The sequence below is a fragment of the Leptonychotes weddellii genome, chromosome X (genome assembly GCF_054177405.1).
Source record: "Leptonychotes weddellii isolate Sample4059 chromosome X, ASM5417740v2, whole genome shotgun sequence".
NCBI lineage: Eukaryota > Metazoa > Chordata > Mammalia > Carnivora > Phocidae > Leptonychotes > Leptonychotes weddellii.
Window position 1 is genome coordinate 1,240,892 of NC_138385.1, and position 13,557 is coordinate 1,254,448.

A 13,557-nucleotide genomic window follows, 5' to 3' on the forward strand; every position below is an offset into this window, starting at 1 on the left:
TTGTGTTCTTTCAAGGTGGAAATGTAGCTCATCTTTGTTTCAGGTCTGTTCTCTTCTATTTTTGATAGCATTTTCTGTTCCGTTTTTGGGGTTACCTACTACAGGGACAGAAATTACCCTTATGTTGGATTGTCTTTGTCTCTCTTCCAATGCTATTAGCTTTGCTCTAATTGCTTTAGCTTTTGTTTTTTTTCATCTGCATTCACTATTTGTCTGATTTGATTTTCAGCTATGTATATTCTGTTTCTGGCTGTTTTTAAATGTATTTATTAGTTCCATAATGATGTGTTTTGGTCTGCAGTTTGTCTAGGTTGGGAATTTGCCCCTTTCATCTTACTGTGTTTTATCATCTCATCTTTGAATTCTTATTGAGAAAATGCTCTCACAAAGTTGCGAAGAATTACCTTCTTTTCCTTCAGCATATTCTCTTCTTGGTGAAAGACTTTGCCTTTCCTGAGTCATCTCTTTTTTTTTTCTCTTTTGGCCATAATATGTTTGCAGAGTTACCATGTCATTTCCAGATATTCTGTTGGCTTTGGTACAGCGGGGGAGTTCTTGGCTTTTTCTTCCTGGTCTCTTGGCATCCTTTCTCATTGCTTTCTCCTCTGGGCTATCATGAGCTCAGTATTGTGTGGTCAGAGAAGTTGCACACTGGGGGAGCTGCACCCTTGGGTAGTCTTTGGCAGTATCTGGATTCTTCTTTCTGCCTTAAGAATTATGTTAAGTGTCTTATACCAAGGTTCACTCTAGCTGCTTAAGGGACGTATATGCCATTCCCACAGGGATGCAGGAAAAGGGTGCACCTCGGGCTCTGGGAAGTTCCCTGGGTCCTTTTGTACCCAAGAGCAGTCATCTCCCACAGAGCCCACCTGGCTTGCTGGGTACCTCCCAGCAGGAGATTCTATAGTTTCTGGGTCTAAACAGAAAAAGTGACAGACTCCCACCTAGTTGTTTCTCTCCAGCTCGTTGGCTAAGGTCTCTGGGTATTTTCGGCTCCCCAGCATGGCTTCCGGAGTTGGGACAGGGGCAGGAGCCCCAGTAGGCTGCTGGGTAGGTTTATGTCCCTTTCCTTTGTTTGATGGAGTCTTCCCTTTACACCTCCTCCCACCTTTGTTTCTCGGTTTTATTAGGGGTTGGGAGAGAGCAAGTCTGTGGGAGGTTGTAACCAGCCATTTAAAGCTAATTCTGTAATCCGTGTGGAATCAGTTCTGTTGTGTGGCATGTGATGCAATGGTCATAGGAAGCAAGTCACGGCCCTGTCCCCTATACTTTCTCTGGCTGTTCACAGATGCTTATTCTAGGTAAATGTCAGGCTCTGAAGGGAGTTCCAGTGGGCTCTGGACTGGAAGAACAGTATTCAATCTTCCCATTGTATTTTCTCCCTGGTTAGTGTTTAGACACAGGGAAGTGACTGAATTTGCTGGTACTTGTCTTGTCAATAGGTGTGTTACTTACTTTCTTAGCCAGTCCCCAGAGTTGTTTATGGGGTAGAGATTTAGTCCCTCCTGCTTGTCCAATGCTTCCCCATGGCTTTGAACCCCTGTCATCCAAAGCCAGGTGACAGGCTGGGGTGTAGGATGGGGGCCCAGGGTGCTGCTGGGGAGGTTGCTGGAACAAGTTGGATCTCCATCTGTATCTGTGTATCTCTTTCTGGATGTTCCAGTCATGCAGTCTCACTGGAGCACTGCAGTTTTTCTCTGCTGTCCCCCTTCTCAGCAGTGCCCAGGGAAACCCCTCAGCCTATTACTGGCCTTTCCATGTAGGGCACTAGTGGTATTCCAGGCCCTTCCATTTGCCACGAGCAAACTGTATTTCAGCCAGCTTGGCTCCAAGGTCCTGTTGTTCTGACCTTGAAGACTTCTTAGGGCTCTGTTGGGGAATCGTATTTGTAGACCTTCCTGGTGGGTCCCTCCTGTGCTCCTGTATTTGAGTAAGGTAGAACTGCGCAAACAGTACTTCACTCACATTGGGCCCAGCCGCACCATTTCTACAGCACTCAGAGTGCTTCAGCCGTTGGTGGCACCCTTCTTATTTGCCAGCACTGACAGATTTCCCCCTTTTTTTCCATTTTGTTGGCCATTTCGGTGGGCTCAGATGTCATCACTGGGAAAAAGAAGTTTGTTAGGAATGCAGATGGGAGGTGACCTACACTAGTAAGAGGCACAATAAGGAAAACACAGAGTGAGCTGGCTCTTAGAGTTCTCTCTTCCATTACTAGAGATTTCTTTTCTACCTCTTTTTTCCCCAAAAATATATTGCCTCTGTTGAAAATTTATTTTGGCAAATACTCTGTTCTTTGATAAAAGCGGCCAACGCTTTGATAAAAGCCTGTAAAACTTACATAAAGTATACAGAGGTAAGAAGAAAACAATATCAACAGACAAGTGGGGGAAGAAGCAGCTGTGGGAATGTGTTGCTGGGGACCAAAAAGGCAAATATAATGTAAGTGCATTTGGAGACTGGCTGTTAGTATGTTGAAGACTGGATATTTGTCGTGGGGGCACTGGAGGCCAAGTGTCCAACCACTCGGGCAGGGGATGACTGTGAGCACCCTGTGGCATGTAGGAGCAAAGGCTCCAGGGAACGTGATGGAAGAGAAGTTGCTAGATGTGGAAGCTAGAGAATGGAGAGCAAATTCAAACAATATGGCCTTTCTAGGGGAAGAGATAAAATAGCAGAAACATCAGTAATGAGGTTTGGGTTCTTGGTTTTCTCCTGTTCTTATCTCATCTGGCCAGCTCCCCCTCCAGTTGCTTTCATGGGGGCAGCTGGTGGGGAAGCCACCTCATGATCCACAGCTTCACCAGCTTTACCACCTTGGACCCTCTCCTCCCCCCACCCCCAGCAGCCTCACATCGTCAGGCCATAGTGTTGCCATTGCATCCATATTCTGGAGTTCCTCCCCTACCTCCCAGTATCTCCCCTTTCACAACATTCGTCAGAATTGCTATGATTTCATTATTGACTCTGCTCGGAAGACAGCACCAGGAGAAAGATAAATGGATGCAGGTTGGGGCACCTGAGCGGCTCAGTCGGTTAAGCCTCTGACTCTTGGTTTTGGCTCAGGTCATGATCTCAAGGTCCTGGGATCGAGCCCTGAGTCGGCTCCACGCTCAGTGCGGAGTCTGCTGGAGTATCTCCCTCTCCCTCTCTCCCTTTGGTCCTCCTGCTCGTGCGTGCGCTCTCTCCCTCCCGCCCTCCCCCCAATAAATAAATCTTTTTTTTAAGATTTTATTTATTTATTTGACAGAGAGAGACACAGCGAGAGAGGGAACACAAGCAAGGGGAGTGGGAGAGGGAGAAGCAGGCTTCCCGCCAAGCAGGGAGCCCGATGCGGGGCTTGATCCCAGGACCTGAGCTGAAGGCAGACGCTTAGCGACTGAGCCACCAAGGCACCCCAATAAATAAAATCTTTAAAAAAAAAAAAAAGAAAGAAATGGATGCAGGTAGAAAGCTTGTCTTCTTGCTGTAGCATTCCTGGCCCTAGCACAGCTCATCCTCAGTACCTAGAAGAATGTTAGCTACTGAATGAGTGAGTAGGTGAAACATTGCCCCGTGCCACTCCCAGTGGTCTTGCTGTGATGACTTCTGTTTAAAGCTTGCCCCTACCTGCTAAGCATTCCAGAGTGGAAGCAGTTTTTGCTGCCCTGCTTTACTCCTATCTAGTTGCAGACCATTTTCATCAATCCCAAAGGAAACCCTGTGGAAAACAGCCTGGCAGTTCCTCAAAAGGTTAAACATAGAATTCCCATATGACCCAGCATTTCCACTGTAGGTGTAGACCCAAGAAAATTGAAAACATATATCCATGCAAAAACTTGAACACAGATGTTCATAGTAGCTAGAAGGTGGAAACCACCCAGCTATTCATCAACAGATGTATGGGCAAAGTGTGCTGTTTCCATACAATGGAATGTTATTCAGCCATAAAACGGGATTAAGTTCTGATACATACTATAACATGAATGAACCTAGAAAACATGATGCTGAGTGGAAGGAGCCAGTCACAAAAGGCCATCTGTTGTATGATTCCATTTATATGAAATGTCCAGAATAGGCAAATCCATAGAGACAGAAAGCAGATTAGTAGCTGCTGAGGGCTGGGAGTAAGGTGACCTGGGGGAATAACTGCTTAATGGGTATGGGGTTTCCTCCGGGGGTGATGAAATGTTCTGGAACTAGATAGCGGTGATGGTTGCACAACATTGTGAATGTACTAAGTGCTGCTAATGGTAAATTTTATGTTATGTGCATTTAACCACAATGAGAAAAAGATTGATCAAATGCCCTCAGAATATTTAGCCAGCAACCTTCAACTTGGCTAAATGCCTAGTCATCAAACTTTTTTTTATGTCATTAAACTTCTTGAACTAAATTGTTTTCAACAGCCATGGTTACCATGTCCTGGGCTTCAGAGATGGCATTCAAATCAGCTTGGTCTAGTCTAGCATATATCACCCTCAGTCCCATGCTGGCCTCTTTCTCTCAGATGGATGGCAGAGTTACTTGCCTGGACTCTGCCTGTAGCCAAACAGGGTTGCTTGGAGACAGCTGTGGGTTCTGAGCACTGCTTGGGCATCGTAAAACCTACCTTTACGGTTTAGGGTAATAGGCAAAGTCAGCTGTCATTTTAGTGGGGTGTTATAAAAATTGAGATATAATTCACACAGCAGGAAATTCACCCATTTAAAGTGTACAATTCAGGGGCACCTGGGTGGCTCAGATGGTTAATCATCTGCCTTTAGCTCAGGTCATGATCCCAGGGTCCTGGGATTGAGCCCCGCATTGGGCTTCCTGTTTGGCGGGGAGCCTTCTTCTCCCTCTGCCTCTACCCCTCCCCCTGCTTGTGCTCTCTAGCTCTCTCTGTCAAATAAATAAATAAAAAATCTTTAAAAAAAAATAGAATGTACAATTCAGTGGCATTTAGTACAGTCACAGTGTTGTGCAACCATCACCTCTATCTGGTCCCAGAACATTTTTATCACCACTAAAAAAAAAAAAAAAAGAAAGAAAAAACCCTATAATCATTAGGAGTCACTCCCTATTACCCACTACCCCCAGCCCCTGGTAATGGCTAATCTACTTTCTCTCTGTGGATTTACCTATTTGAAACATTTCATATAAATGGAATTATGTAGTATTTGTCTTTTTGTGGCTGGCTGATGTCACTCAGCATAGAGTCTCCAAAGTTCATACAAGTTGTAGCCTGTGTCTGAATTTCATTTTTTAAAGCTAAATAACATTCCATTGTGTGGATGGACCACATTTGGCTTATCCATTCATCTGTCAGTGGACCCTTGGGTTGTTTCTACCTTTTGGCTAATGTGAATCATGCTGCTATGAACATGGGTTTACAGATACCTGTTCAGGTCCCTGTTTTCAGTTCTCTTGGGTCTACACCTAGAGTGGAAATGCTGGGTCCTGTGGGAATTCCATGTTTAACCTTTTGAGGAACTGCCTGACTGTTCTCCACAGTAGCAGTGTTTGTTTAAACCTGCTTTTCTTGCCCCATGTGTGACGGACTCATGCTATGAAGATGAGATCTACCGTATGGCACCGGGTGCCTTCATTTGGGGAAGGAGCTCCCTTGGACTGTCAAGAGCTGTATTTTATTTAGCTTTTCAAAACAGTTTCTCTTGCATCTTCTGAAAACTGAGGTATTTAAAAATACGCTAAATTCAGAGCCGCTGAACTTCAGGTTTTACTGCTATAGCCTTTGAGCTGAACCCCATTTGCTCTTTTGCTCCCCAGAGACCACTGAGACACTCTCTTCCAGTGCCAGTTTGATTTCTCTCAGATCTTAAAAGGGACTGAAGCTGGCATCTCAAAGTGCAGCTGCCTTTATTGATGCGTGCAGAGAAGCCTCCTTGATTCTGAGATTCTGCAGCTCACACTGAAGGTAGAAAGAATTGGAAGCACTGAGTGAATGACACCGCAGGATGGAAGCAGCCACTGCAAGAAGGCCGTTTCTGTCCTCTGGTCCCTGACCATTCACCTGGGGAAGTAGCCACCACCTTGCCCTGATGGGTGATGGCCTCGTTGTAGGACTCAGGCTCCTTCTGCAGCTCAGTGGAATGGGTGACTAGAAATGAACGGTGCTGAGAAATGCTATATCCTGAAACTGGCCTCATGCAAACATGACTGAAATGGGGCCAGGATATTGCTGTGCCTCTGGAAGGATCCCTGGAGCTCACTTGGGAGGGGGCTGGATTCCAATTCAAGTGAAAAACCCCTTTCAGCTGCTGCTTTCACCTGGCTTTGTAGCCTTTTTCTTTTTTAATCTGAAAGCCTCGGGGATTGAGTAGTCCCTCCTCAGTCACAGTTGCCTGGCCAGCTGCACCTGCCAGCTGTTGGTTGCCTGCACCCCTGTAATGGACAGGAGCCTGGGGTCACATGAGTGCCAGGTGCAGCTTCCCAGGGCGGCCTTCTGCAGGATTACTGGAGGTTACTTTCATTATGAAAGTACAGGCAGTTCTCGCCATCAAACCCCTTGGGATACAGTAATTTGGCTCAAAAACAAGATTCCTCCAACTCTGATTTTCCTTCGCTAGATCAAAGAAAAGATTTGATCTAATGTTTGCATTCTAGAAGCAAACTTACTAGATGATGTTTTATTACTCAAGAGCCTTCTTTCCTGCCTCATAGATGTTTAAAGTTTGTGAAGGCCTTTCTGCTTCCATGTGATATGTGTGTTCTACAAATCACACAATAAAAAGTAAGAGTTGTTATGGGAAAAATGGGAGGAGTAAGCCACGCCAAACCTATGTGATTTGAGCTCACTAACAAAATCCTTGACAGTTCTGATTAAAATTCTGGCTAAGAGACATAACACCAGGGCACACTGAAGTGTCTGTTGACATTTGCAACCAGCATTACCATCAGCTGTAACCCCCCGATTTGTGCACGTGCAGATTCTATTACACCGTTCCTTTGACATTTAAATTGGGGTCCTAGGCAAGGCTGCCTTTGGCAGTGATTTTTTTTTTTTTTTATTTAAGTAATCTCTGCACCCAGTGTGGGACTGGAACTCACGACCCCGAGATCAAGAGTCAGATGCTCTTCCAACTGAGCCAGTGAGGTGCCCCTTGCAAATGATTTTTATTTAAACACAGGGAAATAACCCTGACACCTTCCCTTCATTCACACTCACAGCTTCACCATATAGAGCATAACGCTGTGGAAAACATTGTGGGTCTTTGAGCCACTAAAAGAAGGCACTTCAACAAGGTTTCCAGCTTTCCCTCTTAATGTATTCGTGTAATGTGAAGGTGTTCTCTTTAATTGTTAGAAAACTTGCCCGAAACTGCTTCAAAATATCACTGTCAACCCGCACAGCTTCCAGTTACATTGATGTCATCCCCCCGCTTTTCAAACATGCTGCCACATTAGTACTGCATATGTTTCCCTGAGTCACTGTTGCCACATTGCACGCACAAATGCTGCTTGAACCTGGCTTTCCTAAGGGCATACAGTACACTTTTGACCCTCAAGGAGCTTGGCACCGTGCTAACGTGAACCATACTTACATTCCCCAAATGGCCCATGACCACCCCTTCAGTGCCTTCAAACCAGGAGCCAGTACAGGATTGCATGTTGCCTTCTGTTGTCCTCTTTAACTAGGAGCAGTTCCCAAACCTTTTCTTCAGGCTGCTATTTTGAAGAGTCCAGACTCACAGTTGGGTGGAATGCCCTTCTCTTTGGAATCTTCCAGTTGTTTCTTTATGGCCTCAGTTACCCATTCTTGCAAGATGGGACAGTGCTGATGCTCAGTTTGATCACTTGTTAACGGGACACTTGCCAGATTTATCCATAGAACAGGATCCCCTACCTTCCTTCCCTTACTCTTTAAACTGTATATTCCTTTTTCACCAGCTTACCAGTGCAAGGAAAACTTTTTTTTTTTTAAGATTTTATTTATTTGGCAGAGAGAGAGCACAAACAAGCAGGGGGAACAGCAGAGGGAGAGGGAGAAGCAGGCTCCCCGGTGAGCAGGGAGCCGGATGCGGGGCTCGATCCCAGGACCCTGGGATCATGACCTGAGCCGAAGGCAGACACTTAATCGACTGAGCCACCCAGGCGCCCCCAAGTAAAACTTTTTAAACAGCATCTTTTGTAATATCTTCTAGAAGATGTTCAGTCTAGCATTTTTTTGTAGTTTCCACAGGAGGAGTGTTTGCAGACCTGATCCTGATCCGTGGAAGCCTGGAGCCTGTCCTCCCAGCATAGCCATCCTCCATACTGCTGCCCCCACACCCTGCCCTCCCTGTCACCACAGACTGTCACTGCCTGTTCTCCCAGGCCCTCACTTACTGCCCCAGCCTCATCTCCTGCCAGCCCAGCCCACCAGTGCTCAGCAGGCTACGGTAGCACCCAAACTCATCCTTTATTCACTTACTCAGACCGTGCCTGCTTTGGGTGCTAAGCTAGCCCCTGCTCTTCAAAGCTATTGGTCAGAGGGATACAGTCATCAAAAGAAGCAAAGGTAGTACAGCCTCTGGGTTGTGATTGTCACTTGGCACTCCTGTGCCTGGCACTGTGCGTCAAGTGGAGAGACAACAATAAAGAAGGCACGCACCGTCGGTGCCGGGGTGGGGGGCGGGGGCTGACCTATGTAGTGGTGTATTCCAACCACACTGGGGGGCCTAGGGCACTCTTGCTCATGGGATTGGGGAAGGCAGGAGCAGGGAATGCTCCTCAGAAGTGCCATCTTAACCCAAAAGAATATGGGAGAGAGGGCCAGCCAGAGCCATTGGTGACACAGGGTAGGAGTCATTAGTCACTCCTCCCTCTAGGGATGGAGCTATTGATATCACTGCCTACTATCACTGGCCTGTCCTGAGCCCTCCTTGCCAGCCAGTAGAACTCCTCAGCCCTGGAAACCCAGCTCAAGCCTGCCTCCTCCAGGAAATCCCCATCTTTGGGCTTCCCCTATGCCTGGAACAGGGAAGGGTGTCACTGTTTTTTTGTTACTTCTTGTCCCCCTGACTAAACTGGGGGCTCTTGAAGACCAAATGATGATAATTCTGCCCTGTTGTTCCAGCCCCTAGCAGAGTCTGGCTCAGGTCAAGGGCGGTTGATGAACATTCATCAACTCAACCGTGACCTCAGACAAGTTCCCCAACCACACAAGGGAATTTTGTATACTTCCTTTTCTTTTCATCTGTAACACTGAAGAGTTGGAAGGGTGGTTTTTCTGGGGATCCTCCCAGCTCCAGAATATATGAACGTGGCTTCCTGAAGTCCACTCTCTGCACAGCAAGTAGAATGATCCTTGGAAGATAAGAGCCCTCATCCCTTCCCCTGCCCAAGGCTCCCCAATAGCAACCTGACAAAGCCCTCCACATCCCCCCTTGAGGCCTCTCTGCTGCCCAGAACCTTCTGGCACGTAGCCACATGGCTTGCTCCCTTGCTTCCTATAGGCTTTTCCCTCTTTTGTCCCTCCTTGTGTTCCAGTCAGTTTGTTCTTTTGGACGCTCGCCTTGTCACAGTGTCACCTAGTGCAAGGAGCCCTTTCGGCCAGACCAGCAGCTGAGTCCTTTGACTTTCCCTTTCTCCATCCAAGCACTGCCCTGTGTTTCTGCCCCCACAGGCCACCGGAGAACCACAACCACCCACTTCTCCCAGGGCCAGCCTGGCTCCTTCTGTGGACGTTGGGTGCGTTCCCTGCCCCTGGGGTGCCGTATTAGGCCTTAGAATATGTCCCACCAAGGATGTGCAGAGAACTGTGGTCAGAGATACTTGAAATAAATCTTTTCTCTGTGGTATGGTATCAGTTCGATATACAGTTAAATTCATGTGTTTGTGTTTGCATTCAATATAGTAACATTTTGTTATCGCTTATTTTTGTTTTCATTTTGGTTATGTAAACTTTTACGTGATTCAGAGAGGTTTTGTCTCGCGCCTGTACCTTACCTCATTCCCACCCACCCTGGGACTAGGAAGCACTTCTTCCCTTGTTTCTCACATGAAAGGCAGCCTACGATCCGTAGTGTCGTCCATTCATTCCGCATGTCCTTGCTGGCAGCTCTCTGAGTTATGTGCAGTATTGGGGCAGGAAAAATAATGCCATTACAAATAACATCATACACCTGTTGTTTTGCATTTGGGGGGTGCCTCTTTAGGGTAGAGTTCTAGAAGGGATTGCCCTTGATGGCATTGAGACCCTTGTTTATATATAAGATGCATTGCCGGGGCATGTGGTTTGTACTTGACCTCATGGTGGTTAAACCATTTGGGGAATATAAGTGAGCATTCTGAAGAAGCCAGACCTTTCCCATGGGTGCAGTGTTGTCCTCTGACTCCAGGACTATCCCGGTTCCAGGGAGCAGCCCTGGCCTTCAGCAGTGCCCTTGTGGTGGACTGTGTGGAAGTGGTCGTTCCAGTCCATCTGCCACTCTGCCGCTGGCAAGCTCCCCTTCTCCCCTCTGTGATGGGGGCATGCAGGCCACAGGCCACGCCTAGCTTCCCAGGGTTCTTCCTCATTTCCTGCTGAGGAGCTAAGACTGCGAGGATTGAAAACTAAGTTCTGTGCTGCAACAGATTAGAGACCCTCACTTTACAGCAAGAGAAGATCTCCTATGGGTCATGGGCTGGATCAGGGTGACCCTGGTAGCCGTGCTCAAAGCCCTGAACTGCTAGAGGATGACCCAGGATAGGGAGGAACTCAGGGGCGAGCCTGTGTCTTGACCCCTGACCTGAGCTGTTTAGAAAAGGCCTGTCCTCATGGTGCCAAGTGTGTCCTGATACAAACCCACCTTTGGCAGCTTACCCACATCATTTGAGTCTGGTTACCAGTGCACACCTCAGTGCCTTCACTGGAGTCTCCACAGTGTGAACAAGGGAGAGGTTGCTTGGGGTAGACCGGCCATGAGGTAGTGATCCAGTGCTGACACGAGCCTTGTGGGACAGGACAGTTCTAGGGCTGAGATACTGAGGACAGGAATAGTCTTACTCTTTTCTAGAATGAATTGCCGAGAGACCAGCAGATGGCCGATTCCAAGCCTCCCCAGCCCAGGTTGTGTTTCTGCCCTCTTAGCCCTGCCCCAAGAACATCATGGCCAGACTCTGATTCCAGGGTCCAGGGCCTCATGGTGATCATTTCCGATGCACACAAGGAAGGGACCCTACGAGGTGGAGCCAAAGTATAGGGAAGGAGCTGCTCTGTCAGTGGGAAAGAATGGGGAGGCGCCTGCCCTGGAACCTGGGGAGGGTGCTCTTCTGCACCGTTGTCCTTGCTCTTCCCTTCCATTGGTCGAGTCTGAGGCGGTCATGTGTTGTAAGGGAATGTCTGGTGATAAAAGTTTACCAGACCTGGGATGGCTTCTCTTCTCACTCCAGAGCCCTGGGCAGCAGTTTCTGGTTGCCCGAGTTGGCCGGTGTTTATATAGTGTGCCTTTGTGACTTTTCTCCCTCTGGGGTGTTGGTACCTATTGTCGAGATGAGGAAACTAAGGCACGGGATGTTGAGGTCACTTGCTTGGGCCCATGTTTAGAAATTGCAAAGTCAGGATTTGAGCTCAGGTTGGCTGGTTCAAAACCTGCATGTTCTTTCCACAGCACTGTGCTGTGCACCACCTCCCAAGGGGGTAGCGCTAGGCTCTGTTACTGTCAGTAAGTTGTATTGTGCCCCATGACTGGTTTTTATCAAGCACACATTTGAGGAAACTTAAAATACAGAGGCTATAGTAACACCCAAGCCAGGTCTTCGTGAAGAGTAGGCCTGCCCACATTTTGGGTGGGCAGCTCCCTCTCCAGCGGTCAGGGGCCTCTTGTTAGCCATCAAGCCTAGAGGCTCTCGGGCACAGCTTGTAAAGTGGCCTCTTCCAAGGCGCTGCACTAAGAAGCCACATGGTGTTTCTGCCGCTCACCCTCTTGTATGTTAGAGGAGTGGGACTTGGGACAGAAGGAGTCAGAGTGGTCACAGGACAGCTAGGAGAAAGGCATCAAAATCTGGGTGAGCATTGGCGGGGCAGCCCTGTCTCTCAGAGCCCTACCTGTGCTGGGGTACCCCAAACCTGCCATTGCTCACTTTTTCTACAAATCAGTGTGTTCCCTGTGATACTTACATACTTATTTAACACTTCAGGGAAGAAAAGTCAGAAGACCAGGATCTCCAGGGCCTCAAGGACAAACCCCTGAAGTTTAAAAAAGTGAAGAAGGATAAGAAAGAAGACAAAGAGGGCAAGCATGAGCCCCTGCAGCCACCGGCTCACCACTCTGCTGAACCAGCAGAGGCAGGCAAAGCGGAGACCTCGGAAGGGTCAGGCTCAGCCCCAGCTGTCCCGGAAGCTTCTGCCTCCCCCAAACAGCGGCGCTCCATCATTCGTGACCGGGGACCCATGTATGATGACCCCACTCTGCCTGAAGGTTGGACCCGAAAGCTTAAGCAAAGGAAATCTGGCCGCTCCGCTGGGAAGTATGATGTGTATTTGATCAAGTAAGTAAGGGCAACTCCTGTCTCTACAGAGCAGGGAAGGCTCAGTGGGCAGGAGGCTGGGGACAGGTGCTAAGAAACTAATGGGGATCCCTTAGAGTGGCGGCTCTTTGTTACTTGTTGATCAGGAAGATGTGTGTGTGTAACTCCATCTTGGGTTGGGAGGGCTTCGGTAGACCACTTGCAGACCCCACCAGGTGTGTTTGGAAATGACTGTGTACAGAGGTCACTGCCCTGAGTGAGATGTACACAGGGTAGCAGAGAGTGATTTTACTCCACCAGCCCTTCAGGTCTTGTCTGGAGGTAGCATAGCAGTAGAGCCTACCCAGGGCCACAGTGAGGAGGCCAGGAGAGGTCACCTGGGAAACACTGAGGACACAAGGCCCTGCCCAGGCTGGGCCCAGAGGCCACAGGACCTGCCATGTGTCATGGCCTGCGCTTGGAAGGCAAGCAGAGCTCTCTGGGTTCCTTCCATTTACCTGCTGAAAAACATCCAGCTGAGGGGCTCTTCTCAAAACCAGTTAAAACTCTTCTTTCTGTGAGTTGTTCTGTGACATGGCTTCATGACCCAGAAGAAGTAGGAATTCATAGGGCTCAGTCCACTTTGTGAATCATGTTGGGAAAGGTTGGGCTCTCTGACAGGGCCTCTGGGGAGAGACACATGTCTTTCCAGCTGTCACTGGTGCATTTGTCCAGCTTTGGGCTGGTCTTTGGGCATTTTCTGTTCAAATAGTAACTTCCAAGCCAGAGCTTCAGAGAAGGACTGAATAAGTACATTTTAGTTCTGGCCCTTACATGATCCAGAAAAGGTTAACAGTTTTGGAAGGACATTTGCAGACAACCTCGTTTGATTCCAACAACTCTGACAAGGGTGAGCAAAGCATTATCCTATTGACAGATGAGGAAACCGATCCCAAAGAGGCTAAGCAGCATGCCCAGGTTCAGACAGGGGAGTGCTCTACTTCCTGAGTGGGCCCAGGCACCAACCAGCAGAATGGGCCCCCTAGCCTGATGGCTCAAGAGGGTCCCCAGGCCAACGGAGGGGCCTTGGTGGTAGGCAGACCCTCAGGGGCATCCGGGCAACAGCTGTCACTGGAGTGAGCACACCCTCTAGGTGCCCGCTGC

General features: G+C 48.3%; 1 protein-coding gene and 1 long non-coding RNA gene across 2 annotated transcripts in view; both read left to right on the forward strand.

The window, feature by feature from the left end:
- LOC145717757 (uncharacterized) overlaps positions 1–8,375 on the forward strand; it is a 44,080-nt gene extending 35,705 nt beyond the window's left edge. Inside the window, exon 2 of the long non-coding RNA XR_014141152.1 lies at positions 5,752–8,375. This is a non-coding gene — a long non-coding RNA (uncharacterized LOC145717757). The remainder of the gene's footprint in view (positions 1–5,751) is intronic.
- MECP2 (methyl-CpG binding protein 2) overlaps positions 1–13,557 on the forward strand; it is a 65,097-nt gene that overhangs the window by 41,230 nt on the left and 10,310 nt on the right. The window contains exon 2 of the mRNA XM_006739354.3: positions 12,085–12,435. Within this exon, the coding sequence (XP_006739417.1) occupies positions 12,085–12,435 (351 nt within the window). The remainder of the gene's footprint in view (positions 1–12,084; positions 12,436–13,557) is intronic.